This window comes from Oryzias melastigma, linkage group LG11 (assembly GCF_002922805.2).
Source record: "Oryzias melastigma strain HK-1 linkage group LG11, ASM292280v2, whole genome shotgun sequence".
In the NCBI taxonomy this organism is placed as follows: Eukaryota; Metazoa; Chordata; class Actinopteri; order Beloniformes; family Adrianichthyidae; genus Oryzias; species Oryzias melastigma.
In genome coordinates, this window is record NC_050522.1 from 6,326,015 (window position 1) to 6,342,774 (window position 16,760).

At 37.4% G+C, this 16,760-nt stretch overlaps 1 protein-coding gene across 5 annotated transcripts in view; it reads right to left on the reverse strand.

The window, feature by feature from the left end:
* Window positions 1-16,760, reverse strand: part of col16a1 (collagen, type XVI, alpha 1) — a 110,303-nt gene that overhangs the window by 62,327 nt on the left and 31,216 nt on the right. For all 5 annotated transcript variants that reach the window (XM_036214174.1, XM_036214173.1, XM_024293685.2 and 2 more), the window contains exons 6-8: window positions 15,377-15,658; window positions 11,991-12,071; window positions 7,819-7,887 (exon numbers count right to left, since the gene is read on the reverse strand). In XM_036214174.1, coding sequence (XP_036070067.1) covers window positions 7,819-7,887; window positions 11,991-12,071; window positions 15,377-15,658 — 432 coding nt within the window. The remainder of the gene's footprint in view (window positions 1-7,818; window positions 7,888-11,990; window positions 12,072-15,376; window positions 15,659-16,760) is intronic.

A 16,760-nucleotide genomic window follows, 5' to 3' on the forward strand; every position in this document is an offset into this window, starting at 1 on the left:
GCAGCAAGAACTGAACTGTGGTATTTCTGCAAAAGTTCCTTGCTATCCTTTGGTGACAGTGTGATACAGGGTGCAACACACTAGCGGTCTGCACCATGCAGGTGCTGTGAACTCAAACTGTTAAGTGGAATTGAGGCTTAACTGAGTGGAAAAGCTTGCAAGAATTAGCTGGACCATACTGTACCTCTCCTAACGGACCGGACTGTACCAGACTGGATAGATGAGTTATCTTGCATCTATCTCACTTAATGGGAAAACCAGAGCCTCGTTTTAACTGAGCGGTCGGGTACGATCCGGTATTTTGAGCATATCCATTGTAAAATGAACTCATTATACAGTACGGACCCATATTTATTGGGGCCCCCCATCGGTTGAATGGAACGGCTGGGGGGGAGCTGCTGTCCGAGGCTTAATGTATAATCAAAAAGTCAACTGTTCGTATTTGGTGACTTTAGATTAGCTCCTTCAAGGGCAGCATTTGAATTATTTTTGTTATAATATTTTCGGCGATCATCCAAAAACAAAATAACTACTACTCAAAACAAGTGTGCTGAATTATTTGGTATCAAGATCAAACAGCCAGGTTATGTCCCCTCACTGCTTTCTAAAAGACTATTTAGTGCAAGACTATTTAGTGTTGTAGATGGTAATGTACATGCTCACTACATTTTGTTACTGCAAATATGACATCACATATTTGGCAAAGTAAAACCATAATAATTATGAGCATCTTACCATGAATATTTATGAATCCATTGTGTTCTGACTTTAAAAACGTATGTTTTTTTCATTTAAACACAATGCATTGTGGTCTTTGTTCACCATTCCAGTGAGCATTTATGAACTCTGCTTTTTTGTAGAAACTTTCAGGGCACTGGATTTTGGAATTAAAGGTTTGAACACCAATAAAATGGCAAATGCTCTATAGATCAATAAGTAGTGAGGGAATTGGGACACGACCCTAGACGCCTCAAGGTGTGGAAGCTTTGAGATTACATCTCTTGTCCTGTCAGACAAATATTGGGTGGAGAGATTTTTGTTTTGGAAAGATTTTAATTTATTAATGGGGGTTCTATTACAGGTGGTGCAGTGGTTAGCAAAAAGACCTTATTCAAACCCGGCTGGGAACTTTCTAGTTGGATGTTGCATTTTCTCCTCTTGCATTTGTGGGTTTTTCTCTGGGCACTCCAGCTTCCTCCCACAATCCAAAGAAGAGCTTCATAGGTTAAGTGATGACTGCAAATTGTTCCAAAGGTGTGAATGTGAGGGTGTGTGTGATTGTCTGGCCCTGTGACAAATAGACAGCCCATTCATGGTGTACCCTGCCTTGACCCAACGGTAGCCAGGACAGGCCTCTGCAGCACCGTGACCCCAAGATGGATTGCGTGGTTTTAGATGATAGAGGAATGGAGTTCTGTAACTAATTCAATTGGGAAACCAAGTGTATTTTTGTTTTAAAAAAATATATTCCTTTTGTATTGAGACCCATTGAATCTGAAGCCAAAGTCAACACTTTAAGCTAATTCTTGACCTATTCTGAACACCACCCAATGAACGCCGTTCAAAACCTTACATTTGGACACAACCCTAGTTGTCTAGTCGTCATACTTGTCCTCCTGACTTCAATTGCCAAAGTTTGCAGATTTTCTACTTCTAGTACCTCAACTTTGAAGAAAAAATATTCACTTGCAGCCTGAGTGTATGTCACCTACCCACAGGTTCCACAATGAAGGGATAATAAATGTAATTCACATCACCTGTCAGTCGACAGGCTAATCTGTGTTAAATATATGTGCTTATATCTTAAAAGCAGACTTAATTGGTCATGTTTAACAGCTGTCTTTAAGTTTTTCTTCATAAGGAACATTTAAAACTTTTGGTTGAACAAAATATATTAATGATTTGAAGTCGTATCAGTTGTCGGAGAAGTTTTAGTTTGAAAAACCATAAAGCAATACTACTGGAATAGCCGGGCGACTTTAAAACAGAAAACACTGTTCTTACACTGTGTGAGACGGTCTTTTCTGCTTTGGCAAATACCTTTGATACGAGTCTGCTGAAACCGAGCAAGAACTCTATGGGGAAACTCAGTGAGACTGTTCATATTCATATTTCTGAGGTGGAATTAATTTGCCTCTACACTGACCAAGCTCTACTGTTGCTTAGATAATAACTATTAGAAAAGCCCTAACAGTACCTGAGCTAAAATACATAAATTAGGCCAAAAAAGTCTTTGCAGCTAAAGGAAGCACTGATAGCAAAATATTAGAAAGGGAGTGCACAAACAACTGCGCAAAGGTTTTTCTGTAACTGTTTTACTCTGGAGCAGTGATGGAGATATTCATCACAGAATATAGAGAACTCCACATTTGCAGAGCTTATAGAGCAGGGGTCACCAACACGTTGCCCGCGTGCGCCAGGTCGCCCGCGAGCTCCACATCAGTCGCCCGCAGGTCTCTTCTAAAAATAGCACAACTCACTTGTGAGCTGCTCGAAAATTTTATTTTATTGTGATGCAATTTTTTTTTAAATAACACCTCCCTTTATAAAGAATTACAAATTAAAACATCTTAAAAATAGATGTTCATTATTTCTGAAGCCAAAAACGGCTTATCTCTCTTTTTTTCTTTTTTTAAATCGTTTTCTCCTTAACGAGATAATCAATAGTCAAATTTCCAGTAACTCTGAAATTTCGCAAATTGGAATTTGGATAATAAATTCTCCTAATGGAAACACCACAGTTTCGAAAAAAACTGGCATTTTTCGAAAAAAAATTGCGCTTAGAGGAGGAAATAGACATTTTTCGCAAAACTGTAACGGAAACACTTTTTTCGAAATGAATGCTCTTCTCGGTATTAAGTGTCTGATCTGAGCGCCGCTGAGCCGGGGCACCGAGAAGTCCTGGAGCGTCAAAACGCTTCAGAAATTGGGGGTCATACAGAATCGCGCAGCAGCTCCTCATTTCCTAATCGTTTCATCTACAGACGCACTTTTGCAGCTTGGAGCCTCAAGTCTCATGAGCGCGAGCGCCGTGACAGAAACTGGAATTTATGATGTCGTGTTTTCAGACAGAAAAAAGGTCCAGGTGCTTATTTGCTGCTTTTTCCTTTTAACCGCTGAACAGACTCCTCCCTCTCCTGAGTCGAGCTGCGCTGCACGCGCGTCCCAGACAAAGCTATGACGTCACCCACATGCTCCCTTTTAGTGAATGAAATAAAAAAAAAATACTTGTTGTCGTTCATCGCCGTGTTTTTAATGACTTATCGCGTGAGTTGGTTTGTGCTTTATCGCAAAATTATAATTTAATGGAAACAGTGTCATTTCGAAAGGTTTTTTTTTTTTTTATTCCTAGAATTTCCATAAAGTTTTGCGCAAATGTGTAATGGAAACGCAGCTAATAACAAAGAATGAGGCGCCCCCTTCTCTCTTTCCCACATGGAGACACCGAGAATATTTGATTATTAGTTATCTTTAATGAAAACACAAATTACAACAAACAAAAAAAAAAAAACCTCACATTTTTCGAAAAAGAGTTATTGGGAGCTGGTTTGGGGGGCGTATTGAAATGGATGGATATTTTTCGTAATGGAAATTGACTTTTTTCGAATTAAATGCGCTTCTGAAGTGTCTGTCCGAGTACAGCTGATCACAGCTGATCTTGCATCTCCTCTGTACACTGAAAAAAAAAAAACTTTTTGCATCAGTAATATATACTTAATTATTCCTCATAATATTTACATAATAATTCAAATATTATGCAAATACATAGATTTTTCTAGTAAAGAAGTTAAGTTTACTTATTTTTTATATAATCAAATTTTTCTATTGTTTATTAGTAAGATCTACTTTTTAAATTGTTGTAATTACTTTTGGAGCATTCATTACTATTATGTAAATTTTATTAGAGAAATTTATGTTTGCTCTATTTACTTAAGATTTGATAATAACCTTACTTGTGGACGTAAGTAAATTTTACTAGACTGTTTTTGGTAGTTTTTATATTCATAAATGCAGTAAAATTTAATCAAGAATTGTTAGTGCAAATTGTTACGAGGATTTTCTTAAGTAAATCTTATTAATTATTTTTTTCAGTGTAAAATCAATAACCAAGATTTCCTCATCGCTTCATCTGTAGCCGCACTTCTGCAGCCTGAATACTTGTTCTGAACATTCTTTCAAATACCACTGAACAGACTTCTGACTTGCGACTGTCAATGGACTCGCTGCGCGACCCAGCGCGGCACGCGCACCACACTGCTGTGACGTCACTCAAATGCTCCTTTTTAGTGAATCAAATAAAAAAAACACATATTGCCGTGTTTATAATGACATATCGCGTGAGTTGGTTTGTGTTTTATCGCATTATTATGAAACCGTATCATTGCGACACTGTTTTTTTCTAAATTCCTAGAATTTGGTTAAAGTTTCATGTGTAATGGAAACAGAACCCAGAGCTGCTGAGTGTTTCTGCATGGTGCGTTCACTGAGCCTCGGATATCGGCAGTAAAATGAAGCAGTTTATCAGAGAAAAAATAGAACACCGGCACCGTATGATTAAATAGTGTCGACGTTTTCTCTGAAAAACTGATTTGTTTTGCTGCGGGTTGTTTAAAAATGACAAAGTTTAGCAAACTGAGTTGGGCCGAGTGGCTGTTTGCTCATGTCCAGAGGTCAGTGAACGCACAGTGTGCAGATTCTTGCCTGCTGTGAGATCTGTCAGTCAACCTGTTCAGAGGTTTAAGGAAAATAAAGGGACGGGTACATGAGACTGAATTAAAGCGTTTAAGGAGCGTATCTACTAATAATAGTTATAATTAATTAATAATTAATTAATAAGTTTTAATTTTGTTAAAAACATTTCATTTGGTCATTACCTCAAAATGTGAGAAGATCTGTTGAGATTAATAAAGTTCTGAATATTGATATCTGTTTCCTAGCTTGTTGTCATTATTGATAATTATGCTAAGAAATCCGTGTCTTCACATAGAGAAGTATCATTATTCATTATTAATAATGAAGAACTAAAGGCAAACTGAGTACATGTATTATTTCAAACCGGTAGCCCTTCGCATGATTCAGTACCCATGAAGTAGCCCGCAGTTCCAAAAAGGTTGGTGACCCCTGTTATAGAGGCTTAAGACATTATTTAAACTGCCTTTTTATTTTACAGGTTTGATCTACACACCAATAGAAGGCAAAGCACACCTCGATTTGAGTTTAACAACCGTAAAACCCAGTCTTAAGGTGGTTGTAGAAACACAGCTCAAAACTGTAAATCAACTTCCTGTTTCTGTTAGTCTTTTGTAAGATCATAACATCAAGGCATTGATGGGGCTGATGCTCAGGCCTTGGGTGTACTTTGAATTTTCTTTTTTTTTGTTGTTGTTGTTGTATTAGGCCTGAGTAAAGCTAACGAGCAGTTTAATAGTTAGGCCTCAACAAAAAGTAAAACATGCAAATATCTGTATCTGGATCAGTAAAAAATGCTTTAATCCATCAGTAAAATTAGGAAACACTAATTCAAAATGTCCAAGTTAAATTTTATATTCACAACTCATGAAATGATCAAAAAACAAATTGAATTCTGTGGTTTTATTTTTAAGAATAACATGAAAAGAAAAAAGAAAAAAATGTGTTGTTTTCACAGGAAAAAAAAAATGGCAGCAGTGATTACCAGAATAAAAATGTAGAAAATAAAGTAAAAATGTAAACAGCTTTACAAAATAACAATGCATAAATTTAGCCCATTAATCATGTAAAAGCACTGTTTTTGATGCAGACCATAGAAATATTCATACATTTGAAAACATCTTTTTTTTAAACAGATTTACCCTGACTGTTTTTTTCTTTACATTATTTACATTTATTTTGTTTCATTTTAACTTGATCTTTTTGCATACTAGAGCTATTTGTTTTGTTCTGAGTGTAAGGTGCACAGACCTTAAAGCAAACAAATTAGCCGTTCAGACTGAACATTTGAAATAAGTGATTTCTGAGAGCTGAAGGAGGAGATGAGAGAAGGAAACATGCTATACTTGTTCCTGGCTGGAATCATCAATGGGACTGATTACTGTCTCCAAAAGTCTGCTGTTAATAACAGTCATCTACAGCACAAACATGAGACCGGCATTAAGAAATGAGAAAGCAATCACAAAACGTGCAAGAATAGAAAATAAACATTTTGAAAGAACTGTGGTGAAAAACATCCACCAGACACAAAATTAGTGAGTAGGAATTCGATTTTTCATGATTTCCTTCAAACTTAAAAAAAAATTAAAGCCAGGACGCCCCCGCCCTCACTGACTCACTTTCCCCCTCTGGCGCCTCTGTCAGAACTGCAAATGAAATTTCCATAAAAAAAATATATATATATATATATTTTTTTCAAAATGGCGTCTCTTCTTTTGGTTTCATCTCCACAGCAACCATTTAAATTTCAAGCCGTCTGGGGGTGACGAACAGGTCTATGTAATTTTTAGAAGAATCTGCAAAAGTAAATTTTTAGATTTCCATGGCAACGGATGTTCTTGTTACCCCTGCCTACATTCCTAATATAGTCATTTCACACGGCTGATCACCGCTAGCTGAGTGGAGAAACTGGGTGTTTAGGTTAGCCTTGGGGGCAGTTCTGCCAGCGCAGACTCTTCCTGGAAGGGGCTGTTCTCACTTTGTGACATCAGCTCGTGAAAACTCGCTTGTTTTCATGGATTGGAAGGGGCTGGTGCTCAGAGCACAGGTTTTTGGAAGAATACTCAAAAATGCATAAATGGATCAAAATATCAATTTAGAGTAGTTTATAGTGAGGAATGAACATTGTAATACACTTAAAGCTCAAAAGGGGATTTTGTATTGTATAGGTCCTTTGAGGGGCTGCACGGTGGCGCAGTGGTTAACGCTCTTGCCTCACAGCGAGAAGGCCCCGGTTCGACTCCCGGCTGGGGGATTTGGGACCTTTCTGTGTGGAGTTTGCATGTTCTCCCCGTGCATGCGTGGGTTTTCACCAGGGACTCCGGCTTCCTCCCACCATCCAAAAACATGCTTCATAGGTTAATTGGTGACTCTAAATTGCCCCTAGGTGTGAATGTGAGAGTGGATGTGTGTGATTGAGGCCCTGAGACAGACTGGCGACCTGTCCGGGGTGTACCCCGCCTTCGCCCATCAGTAGCCGGGATAGGCTCCGGCACCCCCGCGACCCCGTAAGGGAAGAAGTGGTCAGGAAGATGGATGGATGGATGGATGGATAGGTCCTTTGAGATCTCTTGAACAAAACTGTTCTCTTCCTATATTGTGCATAAAAGGGAAAATGGACAAATTTTGCACTTTGCCAAGACATGACCGCCAAGCAGGTGCTTCCTTTGGATACACCCGCAAGTGTAATTTAGTATCATTAGTACATTTTTTTTCTTAAATTGAGCCCTATAAGAAAATTTACACCCAGTAATTTTTTCCCATTGTTATGAAATGTTATTGTATTTTGGGAAGGGTCATTCACTATGTTAAAAATGATTTTTTACTGGGTACTAGGTTGTGCATATTTTTCTGAGTACTTGTATGTGAATTTTTTGCAATTAAAAACAAAAATTATAAAGACAATACTGCTCTTGCAGTCCAGTATAGGTCATTACGAGGTATACCTTTGGTTTCCCATCTATTTGAACCTGAGAGAAAAACAACCTTGATCGTCCTTTTTAATTTTCCTTAATGCAGTCACCAAAACATGTAAGGTGGTAATATAGGTTAGATTATCTCCTGTAAAAGTCTAAACTGGAATCATTCAGACATTTGGTTCTTCATGTGTGTCGGTAGCCTGTCATTTACCTGGTTGAACGTGTTTTCCAGCAGGTCATTTTCAGCCGCACGCCGGCTCTTGGGAGCATCAGGAGGGCACTGCAAGCACACACAACCATGTCACTTTGTAGCTCTAAAGGACATGGCAAAACAGATCATTGTCACATTACGAGGAAGTGCTTCATCTCATTGATGCTCTACAAAGGAAATCATTCTAATAGTATTTAATATTTCATCGCTGAGTACAATGTGGGATTTTTCCCTGTACAGCAGATCCATATTAAAAACCTAATTCCCAACACATTAGGGCAAATGATAAAGGAGGGATAAGTTTCAGTTTGGAAAATACTAATCTTCATAAGATTTACTCAATAAAGCTGTTGATCTAACTCACAAAAAATGACTGTATAAATAGTACAACAAAAATAATAGACAATCAATAGTATGTCAGTCTACAACTGAATTACTGCAAATGTCTTTATGATTTTGTCTTGATGTTTTTTAATCCAAGTCTGCTTAAAATATGATAACTTCAGAAAGGATAAATTCAAAGCAGCATTTTTTGTTTAATTTGGAACATCATATGTCAATGACTGTTATTGCATATAAAACCAATCAGTTCACTCAAATCCACTACAGAAAGACAACTCGTGAATTCCAAAAAAATAAGCATTTCATACTTTCTTTTTCAAAAACAGGTGTGCGAATGTCAGGAATTATGCACCATATATATGCTCCCTGACTCCTCTGGAATTTAAATGCAGCTTGGAGGGAGCCCTGCAGCAAACATGCCACCAGCAAAAGTGAAAAGCCTTTTTTCTTAAAAAACACCCCTAATCAATTTTACAGCATGCATTTCCGAGTGCTGAGCTCTTCACTTTTATCCATGTGAGGAAGTTTTGCCCTCTTTTTTTGTGCTCCACCACTGAAATCTACTCCGTAATCACAGTGGCACATAACACATAAACTAATAAGCAGACTATAGGGAAAAGTCTGTCAAAAAGTTGAATAAAACATGTTTAGATGCAAAATAAAGCAAAGAGTTGTGACATTAGTAAAGAGTTTTGATGTTAAGTATCTATTTGAATTGAGTTTTTCAAAATTGCAACAAAAAATACAGATTTGCAACCAAATAAGTCAAACAATATGTAATTTGTCAACTTGATATGGTAAAATAATAAGTCATATTTGTCTTTTACTTGTAGCTACTGGTGTAATTGCTGATGATAAGCAGCTGCAAACAATGGAATATTGACTTGGTTTTCTAATAAACTGGAGCCGGTTAGGTTATATAGGTCATATAAATTGTGCATTTTGTGGTATAAGCACACCAAATCGGGAACAGATAGAATCATATCTTTCAGAAAATCAAGTTTACCACAAGAAAAATCCAAAATGGCGGCCATTTTTAAAGATGGCGTCCATACTCTCAATTGTTACAAAAATTACAAGAGAACTGGTGGCAGACAAGATGGTGGCTAATCATTAGCTGGAGACAAAAATTCAGCGTTGTAGCCAAAAGAAATATATATTAATATATAAACATATATGTATATATATATATATACACGTATTTATATGTATATAATATAACATATATTGGTGAAAAAGCGCTTTAAAGTGTTGCTTACCAGCGCAAAGTCAGCAGATCAGCCAATTCACATTTATCTTCTAAGGAGTCACGGAGTGTCAAAAATATTTGTTGGTTTTAACAGAAACAACTCAGATGTTAAAGATTCAAAGCTTAAAACACACACACAAAAAAACATATTTGTTATGCCTGTTATATTATCTTTTTTGACCAAAAACAAGAGTTTTTTTCGACCAAAATATCATGGCTGGCGCCACGAGAGATTAAACAGCATCTTAGATCATTATAAGTTGTGTGACACGGAAGCTTTAGATACACAACTCCTCCGGCTAGTGCCGTGACAGATACTTGAATGGACCTTGTCGTGTTTTCAAACAGAAAAAGGGTCCAGCTACTTAGAATGGTTATTTTTTTTTAATAATGCTGAACAGGTTTCTCACGTGCATCTGTGACTGTCAAACTAGTTGCGCTGCATGCACGGAGCGCTCGAGCACTGCCGCGCAACACTGCTGTGATGTCACCTAAATGCTCCCTTTTACTTAATCAAATTAAAGCAATACTTGTTCTCATCCATTGCCGTGTTTTTAACGACTTACTGCGTGAGTTGGTTTTTGTTTATATGCATGATTATAAGTTAATTGAAAACCCTGTCATTGCGTAGTAGTGTTTTTTCGACATTTCTAGAATTTTTGAGTTTTTCCGCATATGTGTAATGGAAACGCAGCTATTTTCATCAAAATGGTGCATGGCGTTTACTTATATAGCACTTCTCTACCTTCTTTTAAGGCCTAATGCGCTTTACAGTTACAGTCTTTTTTCACATACACATTCACACAGTGATGGTGGCTCCACTGTTGAACACTGGTATCAACCTTCCACTAGAGGCAATGTGAGGTTCAGTGTCCTGCCCAAGGACACTTGGAGGGCAGAGTGGGAATCAAACCAGCAGTTTTCCAGTCAGAGGTCGACCACTCTACTGCTTGGTCATGGACTGTCAAATGGACTGTTCATGCACAAAAATATAGACTTTTGACTTGAGGAGTACCTACACAATACTATTATATATATATATTAAAATCATAGATTTTTCTTATGGTAAACATTCATTTCAAATTTGGTGCTTTTACCACAAAGTAGATGACTATCTGTGACGGAGCGGCTCCGTCCCTCCGTCTGAGTGAGCGCAGTGAGCACACGCACATACACACACACACCTACACGCTGGCGCGCGCATCCATGTCATAAACCAACTCTGCCGTTATCCCACCACATTATCTTGTAAATTATCTTTCGTTTCTTACAGTTTAGACCTCGGGTGCACACTTGGTCATCGCTAGTTTCCGCACACACACACATACAAACATTTACTCACCGCGGCTCTCCAGCACGGCGTCTTAGCCACGCCCCCTTTTTCCCCACCTTCACTGACAGCCAAACCGAGGAATTTGTTTTTCCTGTTTATATAATTTTGATGTCAGTTTTGAGACAGCTGTTTCTAATTTAAATTGTTTGGTGTTTGTTTTTTTTATTTTTATTTTATGTTATAGTTTAAATGGATTAATTGTATTTCAATACTGTTACTTAGAATCTGAAGTTAAGAAGAACTTATGGAAATGGATTGTTTAAATGTAGTATTATGTGGAAGTTAATATTCTGAGTAAAATGCTTAATTAGGTGGGAGTGGCCAGAAGGAGTATAAATGGAGGTACTTCTCTCTCACAATGGCAGTGAGTAACTGAAAGAGAAACAGGCAGAAGAAGTGCCAGTCTGAGTTTTTGAACATAAAGTGACCAGATAAAAACTTATTGGATTTATTTTGGGTCTGTCATTTTGTCCTCAACCCTGCTTTATTTTTGTAAAACCCAAAGACTTTATTAAAAAGAAAAACACAATGGAATCTCTCCTGGCTTGCCTCCTGTTTGGCTGATTTTTCCTGGACTCTTAAGAGAACCCCGCGACACCATCTTACAACCCAGTTCCACCAATAAAAGTCTTTAAACAATCCCCTACCAGGTAAATGCTTTTGTATTCGTGGCATTTTTAGTTTTTGTTTTTTTTTTTTCTACAGAAAATGATCTGATTATACATGTCCACGAAAAAAAAATGTGATTACAGGTAGGAGATTGCTTAATCTTTTTTGTGGGAATCTTTTTTGTCATTTAATTTGCCTTTTTGGCTTTTTCTTCTTTCAGTGAAAAAGACTTCCAACTGACTACTTGTCTTGTGCTGTCTCTGAATACAATAACTTGCATTTCTAAAGAACAAAAAGTGTTCTTTTTTAAAGCGAGTAGTCCAAATCTTGCCTCATTTCAACCAATTCAACACATGTAAAGAAGACAGTATTGGATTCTAGCAAGTTTTGATAAAAGAAAAATTACAAATCATTTAAAACTTGAATTTGTTGGGAACTAAAGAGATAATATGAATTTTGAGCACTAGATAGGACAATTGTGTAGAAAGTGGCTTCTGCGGATCACAATGTTATATATTGGATTTATTAAGAATTAATATCATAAACAAGTAGTATCATCCTGTATTTTCTCATGACAGAATATCTAGACAAAAACAGAAAACTCTGTTTTTATTTTGCAGTTTCTGAGTTTGTTTTTACCCGAGCTCCGGGTATCTCACAGCAGGCCTCCCGGATGGCAAGAGAGGGGTCACAATACACCATCGCCTGCTGAATATCCATCTGAAAAAAAGAGGAAAATAGGACGGAGAAAGAAAGGAAAAGTGTTTTAAAAAGGCTTTTTTGCATGCCACGCTTTGACTCTCCTTTTTTATGTCGTTAATATCTATAAACGAGGCAGTAAACAAGACAGAGAGCCAATTAATTTCTCATTTATGTGAAGCATTGAGGAAGTTATTTGTCAGGAGGTTCACCTGAGTGTGCAACTCTGTGCCATCAAAATATCTTTTCTGAATTTTAACTAACCCATTTAACAGATTATTATTACTAATAGTATGGGTTTGTGATTCTATAAGGTCTGCTTTGTTATTTAAATTAGAACAGACCACAACTGCAGCGGCACACAACCACAGACGCACAAATCTTGTGTGCATGTGCACATCAAAAGTGGGTAAATATTTTAAAGGCTTTTAGGCTAGGGACTGCATTCACAAAAATATATGTTTATGTATATTTTCTTCAGGATATTGAAATATGCAGTACAACATAATAACATGTCACTGCAAATGCTACTGATCTAATAAAGAAACACTGGTCCTTTCAGCATCAGAAACCACCCTGTTCATAGAGAAAGATAATAAAGGTCAGCATATGTTCAAAGAATAACTTAGGATGACATTTACAATAAATGAGTAGGCAGGAGCAACTTTATGTTTATTCAAATCAGACACAGAACACAAGTTCTTAGTTTTACAACTCTGTAATACAAACTTGTTTTTACATTTATATAAAAAAACTACATCTGGCAAACAGTCACATAATAAGGCTTTATTTTAACTTTTTTTTTTTTTTTGCGGTAAATATATATTTATCGAAATGCCAGCCAAAAAATGCATCCTACTCACTTAAATAAGCATGACTGAGCTAAAAACCAACTACACTTAAATATTAATGTGAATATTTTCAGGTTAAAATATTTACTTTTTCCACGCACTAAATTATTTATTAAAAAAAAAAAAATTAAACCTCGTTCATGCTACTGGTACATAGTGCTCTAAAAAAATAAAGCACATTTAACTCAGAAAGCATTAATCCTGCTGTTTATGTATGTATGTCTTTTTCTCATCAGACTATAAAACAAAAGAAAAAAAGTTAATGTAATATTTTCTTTGTTATGCCATTATTGCAAGAAATGCAAATGATTAGAAACTTGAAGGTTTATACTGTCTAAATCGTAGAAAACTATCACTCCTGCTTTAGGCGTTACCATTGACTATATAAGAGAACTGGACAGTGACTCCTCACGCCAAAATCCCATAGACATCTATAGAGAAATAAACTTTATTACTCAGTCAATATATTTGTCGGAAAGACCATTCTTACTCTGCTACTTTATTTAACATATTTAACATACATACACACACACACACACACACTATATATATATATATATATATATATATATATATATATATATATATATATATATATATATATATATATATATATATATTAGAGCTGTCAGGCGATTAAAATATTTAATCGCGATTAATCGCATTTTGTCCAGAGTTAACCCACGATTAATCGCAAATTAAAATGTGGCCTTTTTTTAAGGAAAAAAAATGTGTGCTTCGTGGAATTTAGCAGTTCTACATTAATTATAAAAACAAGAATGGCAAAATTAATAGTTTTCATCAAATACTTTATTTTGTAACATTGTATTGAGATAAACTTTCCTAACAATAAAGGGCTGTAACATAAAATCCCTAACAAAAGCCCAAGTACAAGTGAAGGGCATTTTAAATTCAAAACTTCAATCAATGTTCAGTAAAATAAAATAAAAAACATCAAAAATAAAATGTCCATAACACTTTCATGTTCATTTTTTGTCAGGACCAAATCTTTTCCTCCTCTGCTGAATTGCAGTAATAAATGAAATAGAGATTTATCATTTCCAATTAACTTTTGTTTTTTAAAACCTTAAAGACTGAGAAAAGCGGGATACACTGTGGATAGTTTGACAGTCTGTTACTGCCGCCGCGTTCTCTGGCTGCAGCTCGATGCAGCCACGTGTCCAGCGGAGCTCACGATGAATATGCCGGCAGACAGACCGCCATGCTGGGGCTGGATCTCGCTTAAACCTCCAGAACATTTAAAACGTCCCCCTGTGCACTTGCTGTTCGGAACGTCGGGGGTCCGCAGCTCTCGGGACGTGGCGCCGGACGCGAGCCGGTACCACCAGACGTGGTACTGGACGCGAACCGGAGCCGGGTTAGGGTGCAGGAGCTCTCCAGGTCCTAGCGCCGGCCGGTTTTAGCTCGCAGCTCGGTGGTTGGAGACCCGCCTGTGTTCTAGTGAGAGCAGCCGGTGAGTTACGGGGCGGGACGCCCGCGCGCGCAGTATGGAAAGGCACATATGAGAAAAATCTGCGATTAATGCGTCAAAAAAATTGTCGGTGTCAAGCACGTGTCAGATTAACGCGTTTTTAACACGACAAATCTGACAGCCCAAATATATATATATATATATATATATACATATATATATATATATATATATATATATGTGTGTGTGCGTGGGTGTGTTTGCGTGTGTGTGTTTTGGTGCCAGCTGGCTCCCACATTGAATGTTTGACTGACAGATTCTCCAGAGTGGCTTGGAATTCCAACAAGCTCACTCCTGATTGGTGAGATCAACTGCTTCAACAAAGTTGACTCAGACTGATTCAGACCAATCGCTGTTTACTGTCGTTGTCTGTCTGGCTCCAAATGGCACCGTCCATATAGCAAAAAAAAAATAAAAAAAAATTGTGACTGACTTCTCTTCAAGTCTTTGGAGCCGGAAGTAAGACTTTCTATGAGTGATGTCACACTCTCTCAGTCCATTTCTCATATACAGTCAATGGGTGTTTCCACAGGGTTCTGTTCTTTTTTCATTAAATGTTGGAACCAGACTTCGTCAGTCAGCAGTGATTAGTCTAAGTCGGAACGAGTCTACGTTACTATGGCAATCACTCTGGCCAATCAGGAGGAAGCGTGTTAGAAGACTACACCCCTTCTTGCAAGGACTTTAAAGGTTAGACACAGGACCACATCTTGGTATTAAGTCATCTCATTGGCCAATTTATTACTTAAATAACTTGCACTGTAGCAAAAATATCATGAAAACAAATTAAGATCAGCAAGAATATGTAAAAAAATAAAAAGGCTGCAGATCCAAAATGATTATTCTGACAAGTATAAAACTGGGTAATGGCTGCTCATTTCTCAACAGAAGTCTGTTTGGAACTTCCTTTCTGGGATAAAATATATGTAAATATATAAAAGGAAAAAAAAGTACGAACAAAAGTATCAAAGTGACTGCCAAACCTGCACCGGTCCAGCATCTGAAGCACGAACGGCCAGCAGCGTGTGTCCGCTGGTGTCCACCACTCCTCTGGGCTCAAGCGGTTTGGTCTCAATGGAGCTGCAGTCCACATGGAGAGAGGCAGCGCCATGCTGCACGCTCAGGGCCACCTTGTGCCAGTGGAGGTCCATCAGGGCCTCCACTCCTTCCCCGCTGAAAACACAGCTCACTGGGTCAGCCGATGAGTCCAGTCCTCTGGCTCTGAGAGTCAATGTGCCATCGGGGCCGCTGAGGTCCACAGATAACTGAGTTTTGGGTGGAGAATTAAAGGTTAAGGGGAGTATTGGGAAGAACACAGTTTTGACTGAAGACAGAATTAAAGTCCCAAGCAGTGCTGTATGTCCCCATCCCCGCCGACCCCCAATTACCCTCTTTTTATCCACCATCACTGCCTATGCCAACCCTGGTCTGAGACCTACATGACCACTTCATAAAAGAAACAGTTTTTTCAAAATGACAGCTTTTCTATTAGCTGTATCTCCATTGCAACCATTTTATTTCTTAGCCTCCTGGAGGTGACAAACAGGTTTATGTCATTTTTAGAAGAATTGGCAAAAGTTTATCTTTGGATTATCTTAGCAACAGAGGTTTTTGTTTACACATTCCTAATATCTTCATATGGAATGTTGTATTGTTTTGTTCAGCTCAAGCCAACAATTCATATATTAAAGTTTCACAATATTCTGGATAAAAATTGTGAGCAATGGGGAAATGTCACTTTTATGAACCTGCCACTCTAACGCCGTTAAGTTTTGGAAAATTAAAAACCATCATTTTTTTCAAGTAACTTTCAAAAGATGCCCAAGGAGGTGATAGACCAAAATGCTTGAAAGAAGTTTAAATTCATAGCTAGGTCTGAACATTGACATGAAGAATAGGCGCTGCATTGGCTGCCGGGGCGCAAGAAATGGGGCCGCCATTTTGAACTGGTTGTCTGGTCGCCAAGATAAATACAAGATGCCTGTGCATTGTGTGGTATATTTTTGTTGAAATTGGCGGACTACTGACAGCAAGGCTCGGGGGATTACTTTTTACAAGGAAGTTTGAAAATTTTGAAATTTTTATTGGTTGTATTTTGTAAATGGGCTATATTATTACTGGACTTATTTGTGTCCACATGCGAAATCCTTGTCGGCTACGTTAGCTATACGTTTGTTGCCCGTGTTCAGTCAGTTATGAAGACTAAGTGAAACTTTTGAAATCATATATTCCATAACACTGAATTAGATTACAACTGACACACGAATGGTACTGTAGAATGAGATATATATACACATAAACACACATGTATATATATACACATATATATATATATATATACCGTATATATGTATATATACAGTATAT